The 12,768-nt window shown below is 35.7% G+C and overlaps 1 protein-coding gene across 1 annotated transcript in view; it reads left to right on the forward strand.

The window, feature by feature from the left end:
* Positions 1-12,768, forward strand: part of IRAG1 (inositol 1,4,5-triphosphate receptor associated 1) — a gene marked incomplete at its 3' end in the record, with an annotated part of 38,046 nt that overhangs the window by 12,182 nt on the left and 13,096 nt on the right. The window contains exons 5-11 of the mRNA XM_080619404.1: positions 1,005-1,082; positions 1,512-1,561; positions 2,004-2,045; positions 3,148-3,735; positions 5,859-5,937; positions 8,681-8,801; positions 12,482-12,512. Of these exons, the coding sequence (XP_080475530.1) occupies positions 1,005-1,082; positions 1,512-1,561; positions 2,004-2,045; positions 3,148-3,735; positions 5,859-5,937; positions 8,681-8,801; positions 12,482-12,512 (989 nt within the window). The remainder of the gene's footprint in view (positions 1-1,004; positions 1,083-1,511; positions 1,562-2,003; positions 2,046-3,147; positions 3,736-5,858; positions 5,938-8,680; positions 8,802-12,481; positions 12,513-12,768) is intronic.

The raw sequence follows: 12,768 nt of genomic DNA on the forward strand, positions 1-12,768 counted from the left end.
CATATAAAATTATACTTAAATGGCAAGATTTATACTGCTAAAAAAAACTTTCCCAGACATAATTGCACAGACTTTTATTCTGAGCATATTCATAAACTAAACTAAATGGGTCAGATCCTCCTTTAAAAACAGCAGAAGAAAATGTTTTGTTCTAGAATGTCAATCGAAATTATTTTTCCCCTCATATGAAGTGCTTGAAAACTAGGAGGAAATACCATTTTATCATGGAGTAGGACTTTCATTTAGCTTTGAAATACCATTTCAAACCAAAGTTCTGTCTTAAAATCACTTGACACTTTCTGGAGGGGAAAAAAGAAAGGAAGGAAGGAAGGAAGGAAGGAAGGAAGGAAGGAAGGAAGGAAGGAAGGAAGGAAGGAAGGAAGGAAGGAAGGAAGGAAGGAAGGAAGGAAGGAAGGAAGGAAGGAAGGAAGGAAGGAAGGAAGGAAGGAAGGAAGGAAGGAAGGAAGGAAGGAAGGAAGGAAGGAAGGAAGGAAGGAAGGAAGGAAGGAAGGAAGGAAGGAAGGAAGGAAGGAAGGAAGGAAGGAAGGAAGGAAGGAAGGAAGGAAGAAAGGAAAGAAGGAAGGAAGGAAGGAAGGAAGGAAGGAAGGAAGGAAGGAAGGAAGGAAGGAAGGAAGGAAGGAAGGAAAGAAAGAAGGAAAGAAAGAAAGAAAGAAAGAAAGAAAGAAAGAAAGAAAGAAAGAAAGAGAAAGAAATACACTTCAAACTAAATTTTGCTTTTTCTCTTTTTTTTTTTTTCTAAATTTCTTGTGAATCCTTCTCTTGTGTGTACTTCTCTGCAGAACTTCAGTCAGAAAAGTAAGGAGAATAAGGATTCTGTATACCAACAGAATCTCAATTAAAATGACTTGTCAAGTTCTGGACAAACACATGACTGATGACAATGCGATTCATGTTTTAACCTTAACTGAATTTTGAAAATTCAAAACCTAGAAACTTGGAAAGTAAAATTACCTTGTTTTGTTTTTGTCTTTGTTTTAATGAAGCAGTTTCCCCTACACTTAGTCCTAAAGTTTCACCAGTAGCATCTCGGAGCAACTCTCTCACTCTTCCAGTTCCATCAGGTAAAATGATTTGTGCAGGCTCAAACTTTAACTTAAAAGCTCACAAAAAAATGTATTTTTAGATATTCCTTGGGAAGTCAAAACCGGTAGATTCAAGGATCTCCTCCTGAATATGGCAACGCTCATGAATGCCCACATATATATTTTTACATAAATATTTAATTGTATTATATTTTTGTTCCTGTGGTGCTGCTAGATTACATGTTCTGGTTTTTAGTTCTTTTCAATAATGGAGTTTTGAGAAGCTTTAATGATCTTTCACTTACTATCTTTTAGATATTTTTCCCCCCTTTTGAATAATATTTTCCACATTTAAATTTTTTCTTAATATATTATGTGGAACTGTGTATCTGTGTGTTTGATAATGCTGTAGTAGTAAAAATTTTGAGCAAATTAGGATGTGCCCTAATTATGTGTGTGTCTCTCTAGGGTCTAATGGATGTACAACCACTATTGTTGAGTCAGTATGTCCAGGGCAGGTAAGAAAGAGCTGAATAGTCTGTACAGTAACTTGGTTGTTACAGTACTACGTTTCACTATGCCTGTCCCTGAGGAAAATGGGATTGTTTGAATACCATTGTATATACCAAGACTGTATTACTAATATGTTTTTTTTCTGCAGAGTGAGGGACTAATAAACGTTTATTCTAAAGACAAAAATCCATGAGGTAATAAGCACAGAAGAATCATAGAGATCTTTTAACTGTAGAAAATGGAAAAAGATCCAACATAACCCTAATCCATGGAAAAAAACTAACCACTAAAATGACATCATAAATAAATAAATACTTCATAAATAAATGCGACAAGTATAAAAATCAAAAAATTCAAAGTTAATCTATTAATATCTATATCTAACATCTACAGAGTAGATGTGAAAGATAACCTAATAAGGCAAGTTTTTTCTTTCTTTTTTGCTAGAATAACAGAACTGTGAAAGAGGATGACAGGCAAACTGTAGAGGTAAGTGTTTCACATGTTTTGAACAAAATTCACCTGTTTGTCTTGACATATATGATTTATTTATGTGACTAAGAAGGCTAAAAAGCTGTTTGCTGAGTGAAAAGAAAAATTATGCCATTCATTTGCACCTGAAAATGTAGCAGAGCACAGTGGACTTAAGTAAGCCTTTACATCCTATCATGCACTTTGCTTTAGTTCTATTAAAATCAATATACTAAGTAACTTTATAAGTAAGTTTAAAGTACCTACTGTAGCTACTTTGGTTTATGCTGGTGTTTTAGACAGACATCCTCTTTGATTCAGTGGAAGAGGTTACTGTACCTCATGTTCTGTACCTCTGATGGGATGTTACTGCTCCACACAACTACTGGTGAAGCAATTTATATGCATGTTTCCTAATTGTTTTAGGTAATATCAGATTGCTGTGAGCGGGTTAGGTAATACTTACAAAAAATAGTGAGGCAGCAGAATTTTGGAGCAGTAACTATGAAGGGTGAGAGAGTAGCAACATATCCAAGGCAGAGACCACAGTTAGGTTTCATGCTGGTTGCCTTAAATTGCTCACACATGTGCCCTTACGCAAAATATAGATTCTGTACCGAAGTAGCCAAGGTATAGGCAAACATTCTTTTGCCAGCTGTCCTGTGGAGATTGCAGCCAAATTATAATCTGTGGTACTGCGCACAAAGAGAGAAATGACAATAGTGTACAAGTCCGTTTTTTTTTTTTTCCCTTGGGAGGTAAGGGACTAATGGAAAACCATCAAAGGAAAGTAACAGGGCTATAAGATACAGCCTTAAAGGCATGTGCTCAGACAACCTTACATTAAGATGATGACAGACTTGGCTATATGAAGATTGATATATTGCTGTAATGGACTCCAGGATAGGAGGACGTTCTCTCAAAAGTTCAGAAAAGAGATTCCCAATTCAGTGTTCTGTCAAGTGCATTTTAAAAACTATTTCTCTCATCAGCAGCACATGTTTAAAAGCAAATGTCACTGAAAAAGTAATGGCTTTTTACAGTGAAATTCTTTCCTTGGGCAGAGAAAAGAGAAATCTGCACTTGTTTCTCTGTTTCATGTGTGTCCCTCTACTTTCAGAATGCTGCAAAAGGACTAATTGATCGAAGGCAGAACGATCAAAGAAAGATTTCTCAGGGAAGGTTGGTTCCTCGTTCTGCTGGTTTTGAAAACTCCAAAGAGAAGCTCTCAGAACAAAAAGAAAACTTCGATCCACGTAAACACATGGATACTTTTCCTAAATGCTCCCCTTCAGGTGGTGATGGTAGCAGAATGTCTCTTAATTCTTACATGAATGTTTGTGAAAATGAACTTGGAAAATCTTTCCTCAAGAAAGCAAAAGAAAATGATGTTCCTTTAAGAACCCATCTACCAACATCAGGAAATATAGACTCAAAGCTAAAAATTCCTGTTCAAGGAATGAGGGACCATAAAGTTTCATTTAAACCAGAATTTAAACTGTGTGGACTTCGTCCTCCTCTACTACGGGCTGTATCATGGGATAGCTTGGAGCCTGGACAGAAAGATAAAACAACTTTAAAATTACCATCTGAGGAAGATAAAAGCTTTGTTGTTGGTAACAAATCTAGCAATCAGTTAAAAGCATTCAAAGACCTTCAAATCCAAGTTCAACCAGTTCGAATGCAGAAATTGACAAAGCTCAGAGAGGTGAGTCCCAGTCATCAGTCATATCCTGTTTTAAACTTATTTTTCTATTTTACTAAACTTTTGATTTGCTTAGCATTATTTTTATCATTGCAAGAAACATACAGTAATATAATGGGAAACAGTTTCAGGAAAATTAATACAGAATTGTATCATGTTTTTACTTTGCAACTTTAATAAATTATAACCTGTAGCTAAATTCCATGGAATTGTTCCATTTCTTAGTTGTCTTTAAATATGCATCAACTGCACTGTGGTATTGTCAATATGCACATATATGCATGTGCATATGCTCTTCCATATGCAGGTTTTGGTCCTCAGGAATTAAAAAAATATAGTATTGGTGTCAATAAAGTAGTAATTGCTTTCATTGTGACAGAAAGGTGAGTCTAAACCACAATACATCTCTTATTTGCATCATCTACATGACCTATAAACAGGAAATAGTTTATTAACAATCATGACATTTGTAAAATGTACTTGGAACTAAAGTGATCCACTTTGATTTCAAAAGTATTTTAGATCTGAAGAATTTTTCCTTCCTTAGGATGTAACAACATTCTTTTTAAAAGTGTCTCTTATGCTCTTTTACTTCCTTTGCTTCCCTATAATGTGCTTTTTCTGCTCCTTCAGAATTGTCCTCAAATTCACAAGCTCCTACAGTATATTGAGTAATTGACAGATTTCTTTATGTGTGGGATGAGACCTGTGTATGAACAGAAATCTTTAACTGAAGTTTGTAGACAGTTACTATACTCTTGTTTGAGTGCTTACAATGTCTCTGCATATCATAAACTATTTGTAAACTTTCTTTGGATTTAAAAAATCCAAATTTTCAGCTGAGTGGTTTTGAGTCCTTTATTGGTTGGTATTCTCCCTTCTAAGGGCAGTAGTCCTGTATTTCAAGAATACTAGCTTTTGCAATAGCATTTGCAAGCCTCACAGGACAGGAAATTGGTTTGGTATGATTTTTTGCTTATTGAACATTCTCAGAAAATATCTCAGTGTCCAGAGTTGTAAAACCTTACATCGTGCAAATATGTCAGCTTCTTGACTTGGACTGCGAAATCTATAAAGTAATCTATTGTTAAAAAAAGTCTAAATGATTGGTTAAACTTAAGAATTAAACCCTAATAATTAATCAGTGTATTGAAAAAATGTCAAAATGAAATGATAACCCACCATCATAAAGTAACCACTATGTGTATAGCAAAAATTACTTTGAAAGGAAAAAAGAAAATAGTAGTGCTTACTTTACTTAACAACCTAATAAGACTATTTTCTTTGACTTCCAGTAGTTAATACTTTAAGATGAACATAAGGCTGACAGGTGAGGACCTCAAATTCTGTACTTTGGTTAAGTTGTTCCTAGTGTATTGCTTGGAAATGGCATCTTAGTTATTCATGTTTTCCTGTTTATATTGCACACAACTTCTTAGCATATGTGTACTGGAATTCTTTATTATAGAGACACTTGAGCCATGTAATTTTGAAAGTCCTAGAAGGTGTTAAGCATAAATAATATTTAGAATCAGAAAAATAATACATGATTCTGGTTAAGTGAGATTTGAACTCTGTCTTTGGTAGGAATTGCCTACTTATTAGCAAAAGCAGGTGTATGTGTATTTTAAAAATATTTGAGAATATTAAGGTAGAAAATCAGAAGATGAGTACACTCTTCCTTACCTGTAAGGAATGGAAGCAGGGTACAGTAACAGTGAAGTATTAGCTTGCAGTTGTAGCATTCTCTCTCTTTTCTGGGATATTTAATTATTGCTATAGCTATATCCAAAATTGCTTTTTTTGCTGTTATTTACTAAAACTCCCATTTACCAAAACCTCTTTGAGTAAGGGGCATCTGCTGCATCTCTGTCTGCATGACAGGAATTTTTCTAAGTAACGCCGTATGAAATTTTAAATATGCAATATTTAAGGTGTTGTATTTGTGAATGTACGTGTCCATGCAATGTAGCATGTGACTATAACAATATAACTGTAACAATATAAGTATCTCCATTCTGTTTATTAACTCAAATAGATGTTATATTTAGTGTCCACATGGCAGGGATCTTTAAACTGAGATTTCTAGTAAAGTTACTTAAAAATGTTACTGTTTTTCTTAACAGGAGCATATTTTGATGAGAAATCAAAATTTAGTTGGACTCAAACTTCCTGAACTTAGTGAAGCCGCTGAACAAGAAAAAGGTGCAGTACCATAAAAGCTGGAATGAGTGTCTGTTATACACTGATTTTTATAACTGACTAATACGGAAGGGAAAAAAAACCAACACTTTTCTTCAGTTGCAATAATTGTGTAATGAAGCAGTCATGATGAAGGGGACTAGCAGTAGAAATACCTGAATTTCTTGATGATCTGAGGCAAGAAGATACTGTAGGTGTTATTACAACCAAATTAAAAGAAGCATGCCTGGAACAGAGTCGAAGTTGTACTTAATAGATGAAGGACTCTCTCAAATTTCAGGCACATTCTGAAAAAAGTTTCAGCAGTGATTGATTCAATGGATATGACCTCTGCAAGATATTCTGGCCATAAGGGGGAATTTGATACTTGAAAGTATTAATAAGAGATGGAATGCTTTATTTCTGCTTTATTATTCTACTGTATGTGTGGCAAATATTGAAATGGCATGTCTACTTTTGGTCCACAGCTCTACATCAATGTGGATAGGCAAGAGTAAGGCCAGAGAAGAGACATAAAAGTGATTGAAGGATTGCAAAAATATGCCTTGCAATAAGTGGGGCTAGAGGGGTTTTTTAGCTCAATTAGTATGATTTTTAATAAGAAAAAGGCTAAAACCTCTACATAATTTTTTTTTAAAAATCTAACACAAGCAAATGAGATTTGATGCCTGTATGCTGCATATAAAAAGATTCAGAATAGAAATAAAGAGCAAAGATATAATCCTGAGGACAATTCAACAAATGGAAGAATCAAATAGCAGTAGCTCTGAGTGATCAGTCAAAAATATTTAAACCAAACCTGTATGTTTTCTTGGAAGTAGTTAAGTCAGAACTTGTTCAAAGTGTTTCTAAGGCCACATTAAGTGAAATGGAGAAAGTGAAAGGAGCTGAAACTGATTATCCAAGATATGATCCAAAGAAAATTTCCATTTTTCCTAATACTGTTCATTTTGCTAATTCACAGATTTGCTTTAGGACTGTTTCATAAGGCCTTAGAGTTTCTGTCACACAAGATAACAGAGAAATTACATTTCATGTTATCTCTGGAAACAGACTCATCTTGAGTTTGAATGAAACAAGATTAAAAGAGACTTCTTGTCTTCTTCCTGTATTTAGTAATCTTTGAATTCTTAGGTATGGTAGTATTATTCCTGTCGCTATGCTACTTTATTGTTTCCCAGAAATTATTTAGCAGGCTGTGTTTAAATGTAAAACAGTTGCCACTTTACCAGCCTGTTATATAATTCTGGCAGATTTGAAACTTTTGAGGAAACTGTTATGAAAAACTAAGCATTATTTTATCCAGCTTTTCAACCAAGATCTCATGAGCCTCACAAGTTTTTTAAACTCTAGTAACTTATCTAAATGATAGCCAGAACGTTAAGAGTCAACTCCTTGTCCTTGGTGGGGAAATCAAGTGAGGGGTCAAATCCTTAGTTCATTTGTTAGGGAGACTTACTTCCTTACATTGTCATAAAAGCCACCTTGTAATTTTTAACTGGAGTAGTAATTTTGCTTAAACAATAGCAAATAGCCAGATACTTCATTATTACTGTTATGAATCAAATATATTGGCTCCATCATATTTTGCTCTCAATGCCAAGTTATTGTGATTATCTGAGTAAACACAACTTTGCATCTACAGAAGTTTAGATAAGTGGGATATATTAGATGTGGAGACATTATGGTGTCAGGCTGGCTTTTATAGGGACATTTGTGACTGTTCTCAAGTAAATACTGAAATCTTTATGCATGGAACTAAAATGCAGCAGAAAGAATCTCCTTTTCTGTCTTTCATTTGAATACTTTCCACCTTTACAAAACTTGAACTTCATCACACAACTGGTTTTGCAAATTTAAGAATCTTTGTGTTATGCCAAACATCAAAACAGCTATGCACAGGTATATTCCCAAGTCTGAGGTTCAGACTGAGAAACCTGACTTTCCTATAGAAGACTCCTTCACTAAGTTCTGGCAAGATAGAAGAATGTAAGGAGTTACTATACATGAAATTAAATAAAATGAAAAAAAATTAAGTAACATTAATTTAAAAAGAAAGTATTAGCTGTATCTTGGTCCTTCTGAAAGTGACAGAAGTAGAGAATGTAATTATAAACTTTATGTGCTGTTTCAGTGAACATGTACTGGAAACAAATACATGTTGTAGACTCATCACTGTAAACCATGCACAAAACTCTGAGTATAGTACTAGGCTTCATCTTGGCAGGTAGCATTTAAAGCCTTAGAAAATTACAGTACTCTATTAAAAAAATCTAATCTAAAATATTTCAGAAATTTTGTAACTGTACTGGTAAAACACAAATGCAAAATGTTAGGTTAGATGTTCCAGTAATGGAATTTGGGTTCCATTTGAATTCTAGGAAAAATATTAATAAAATAATTATTTTTCAGTGCATTAGAAACTGTCAGGGTACTTATTACTTCAGTCTTTCTTCATAAAGGATGACAATTGTACTGATTACTTTTGTTGCCAGTGCTTGAAAGTAAGACAAGGAGTAAAGGTGAGTGATGTATCACCATATGCAATAAAGGAACTATCATTCTGCATGAACGAATGAAACTTTTCTTGTCACTTTGCTCCCAGTACAGCTGGGGTGAAAGGCTTATTGACTTTAAAATGACACTGGCTAAAAGGTCATATTTGGCTCTGAGATGCTGCCTATTAATAGTTAATGCATGACTTTTCAAGTATTGTAAAAATGTTTTTGTCCGACAATGTCTTTAGGTCCTTCACCTCTCCCTTCCCCCACTGAAGAGGAAGAGACAAGGAATAGCTCTGATGTCATGCCCAGCATTCCTGATGTATTGCTGCGAAAACTACGAGTGCACAAATCACTTCCAGGAAGGTAAAAGCTCATTAGAAGTAGAATGACATCATCTGGGGGAAGGCATACTAATGGTTTCCAGTGAACACCCTTTATGGAGTTCCATTCATATGGGATCCATATAAGTAGCAACTGAAAATGTGCAACACAGATTCTTCAGAAAAATTTGGGGAATGCACAATGTTTCAGTAACTGGCCAACTTTTAAAATTAATTTGTCAGGTCTGTGTAAAAGGTCTGAAACCTAACTTGCATGTTACAAGTACATTTTTATACAGATTTCTTCCGCTGGTCTGTCCACTCCTGGTTTTCAGGATTGCTGCTGCAGATACAAATTCATGTTTAAAATGTTACTGTTTCTTTTCCCCAGAAAAATAATCAGGTTAGATCATGCTTTTCAATGGTAAAATTTGGGCAGGGAAGAATTCTGCAGTTTTTTCTGCAAGTGACAGTTTTTCAGGGAATTTGAGTTTATTTTGCAAATTCCTTGATCTTTTGCTGTACAAGACACTGACCATATTTTAATTTGTATTGCATTAGAATAAAGCTAAGCTTCTTCCATATTTCTGCATAAACCTTTTCTTTGAGAGAAGTAAAAGAAATAAGCTTTTTTTGTTTGGTTGGTTTTTTATTCATTATTAAAACAATTCCGAACATATTTGGCCAAAACTATTCCTAAATTCACCCATATATTTGTATACTATAAACACCAGAGGCCTTTAATATTTGAAGCAGTCAGTAAGTGTTCTCTATGCAGTTGGAATAAATATTTAGCATTTGTTGTGAAGGAACTGTTGTGTAAATGGATGTGTGAGGTGAAGAAGTTCTAAAAGACCATTGCTTCATTGTAATTAAATACTGAAAAAAACCCCAATTTCATAGCTTAGTACAAAATAGGTAAATGCTTCTGGCTTTGAGGATCAGATAATCCACAGATCTTCTGTTTTTCAGGCAATATTCTTTAATCAGTTGGCTTAACTTTTTGAATAAATACACACATTACTTTTCATTCTTTAAACAAATTTCTCAGAACATTCTTGGTAAAAATCAAGACATTAATTTTACCATTCTGTGCTGTGTTATATGACACATGCAGATACTCAAACTGTCTTCTAGGACTATTCCTTCTAGTAGGCTTCCTCATAGAATAACAGTAAGTAATATGAATAATAATACTTTAGGCACAGAATGGTTTTCCAACACAGGGAACATACTGGGCTTCTTTCTTCTAGTCACTTCTCTATGGATTGTCATCCTACACAATGAAAAAAATCTGCTGCTTAGTGGTGCCAGATGCATTGATTTCTATATTTGGGATTAATGATGCAATGAATATTACAGTAGTATTTCAATTTAAACTTAATTTAATTAACTGTCCATCATATTTGAAAAATCATGGCAGTCAGGTGAAGTTCCTGACAATTAGAAAGAAGGAAATATAACCCCTATTTTCAAGAAGGGGAAATGAAAGACCCAGGAAACTACAGACCAGTCAGTCTTACCTCTGTGCCTGGCAGGATCATGGAGCAAATTCTCCTGGAAGGCATTCTAAGGCACATAAAAAACAACAAGGTGGTTGGTGACAGCCAGCATGGCTTCACTAAGGGTAAATCCTGCCTGACCAATTTGGTTGCCTTCTATGATGGGGCTACAGAAGTGATGGATAGGGACAAAGCAGTTGATGTCATCTACCTGGACTTGTGCAAAGTATTTGATACTGTCCCACACGACATCCTTGTCTCTAAACTTGAGAGACATGAATTTGATGGATGGACCACCTGGTGGATAAAGAACTGGCTGGATGGCCGCACGCAGACAGTTGTGGTCAAAGGCTCAATGTCTGACTGGAGATGGGTAACAATTGGTGTCCCTAAGGGGTCGGTGTAGGAACTGACTCTGTTCAACATCTTTGTCAGCAACACGGACAGTGGATTGAGTGCACCCTCAGCTTTGCTGATGATACCAAGCTGTGTGGTTCAGTTGGTACGCTGGAGGGAAGGGATGCCATCCAGAGGGACCTTAACATACTGGAGAGGTGGGCTGATGCCAAGTTTAACCATGCCAAGTGCAAGGTCCTACACCTGGGTCAGGGCAATCCCAGGCACAGCTACAGGTTGGGCAGAGAAGAGATTCAGAGCAACCCTGTGGAGAAGGACTTGGGGTGTTGGTCAATGAGAAACTCAACATGGGTCAGCTTCAGTGTGCACTCACAGCCCAGAGATCCAAGCGTATCCTGGGCTGCATCAAAAGGAGCATGACCAGCAGGTCAAAAAAGGTGATTCTGCCCCTCTACTCTGTTCTCATGAACCCCACTTGAAGTACTGTGTACAGTTCTGGTGTCCTTAACGTAAGAAGGACATGAAGGTGCTGGAGAAAGACCAGAGGAGGGTCAGGAGGATGATCATGGGGCTGGAGCACCTCCCATATGAACACAGGTTAAGAAAGTTTGAGCTGTTGGAAACTTGGACCTCATAACAGCCTTCCAGTATCTGAAGGGAGCCTACAAGCAAAGGACTCTTTGTCAGGGACTGTGGCAATAGGACAAGGGGTAATGGGTTTAAACTTAAACAGAGGAAGTTCAGGTTAGATATAAGGAAGAAGTTCTTTACTGTGAGGGTGGTGAGGCACTGGAACAGGTTGCCCAAAGAAGTGATAAATGCTCCATTCCTGGCAGTGTTCAAGGCCAGGTTGGACAGAGCCTTGGGTGACATGGTTTAGTGTGAGGTGTCCCTGCCCGCGGCAGGGGTGTTGGAACTAGATGATCTTAAGGTCCTTTCCAACCCTAACTATTCTATGATCCTATTCTTACAATTTTATGAATTTTCTGACAATATCATGCCTGTACAGATCATGATAGATATCAGCTGGCATCCACTAGAATTTGTATTTACAGCTCCTGTCATTTCTTTCAGGTGTTTCTCATCTCTATTCACTTGTATAAAGCTGAATAGCCTCTGATGTTTGAGAGCAATTACAGGGACTAAGAACCTGTAAATTAAAACACTAAAGATGACTGCCTTTAAGTGAAATCTTGCAATATAATGCTGTCTATCTCATTTTTTTTTCTTTAATATCTATATATATAGTATTCTATGAAACTGCATTTTGGCAACTTTTTCTAGTTTTTATATAGTCAGTAATCATTATTGTGGTGGAAAACTTGTAAAACTCAAACATAAAATTTGTCAGTGTCTGAATAATTGTTAGCTAACTTCTAACAAAAGGAGCAGCCAAAACAGAATAGTTCAGTAAACAGTGAGCTGGGCTTTGAATTCTGTACATCTGTGATTATCTGTTAATGGAAGGAAAATGGGTAAAGATAATATTCCAAAATGTAGCATATTAAGTCACCCACAACTTGAAAAGGGTAACTTTTGTCTTGCTCTTGTACTCCAAATTTATCACAATGCAGTACAGATAGCAGTATTTGTGGTGGCCACAAACTTTGGTATGGTTTTGCCAATACTCAGGAGAATCTCTGCTGTGCTTAAAAAAAACCCAAAAAACAAGCAACACGATGTGGGGTTTAGCCATAACAAGTACAATTTAATTAATCAAATACTGATTTCACCTAAAGAAACCATAACATATTTGCAGGGAGGATGGGGATTTTTTCTTTTGGTTTTGGTTAAATGTAGGAATAGCTCTGGTTTTAGAGACAAAAGTAATTAAAATGTGATTTCTGCTTGCTTTTATTTCTAGCTCTCCTCCACTTACTGAAAAAGAAGTTGAGGTAAGTATGTTCTTAAACTCATTATTTTAGCCATATGCCTTAATTTCACGTGGTTACTGTAAGCCTAAAGGTTGTTACTAGAACCAGGTAATGGGATTTTAATTTCCTAAAAATGTTTCTCAGAAAAAAAGCATATTGAGCACAATCAAAATAACAATTCTGTGAAATATGAGCAGTTTTCAGAGACAGTATAAACTGTAAAAAGACTTACAGTAGGAATAAACAAAACACTTGTTTGTGCATTCTTCATAGTGAA

Source organism: Psittacula echo (assembly GCF_963264785.1).
Source record: "Psittacula echo genome assembly, chromosome: 5".
Classification (NCBI taxonomy): domain Eukaryota; kingdom Metazoa; phylum Chordata; class Aves; order Psittaciformes; family Psittacidae; genus Psittacula; species Psittacula echo.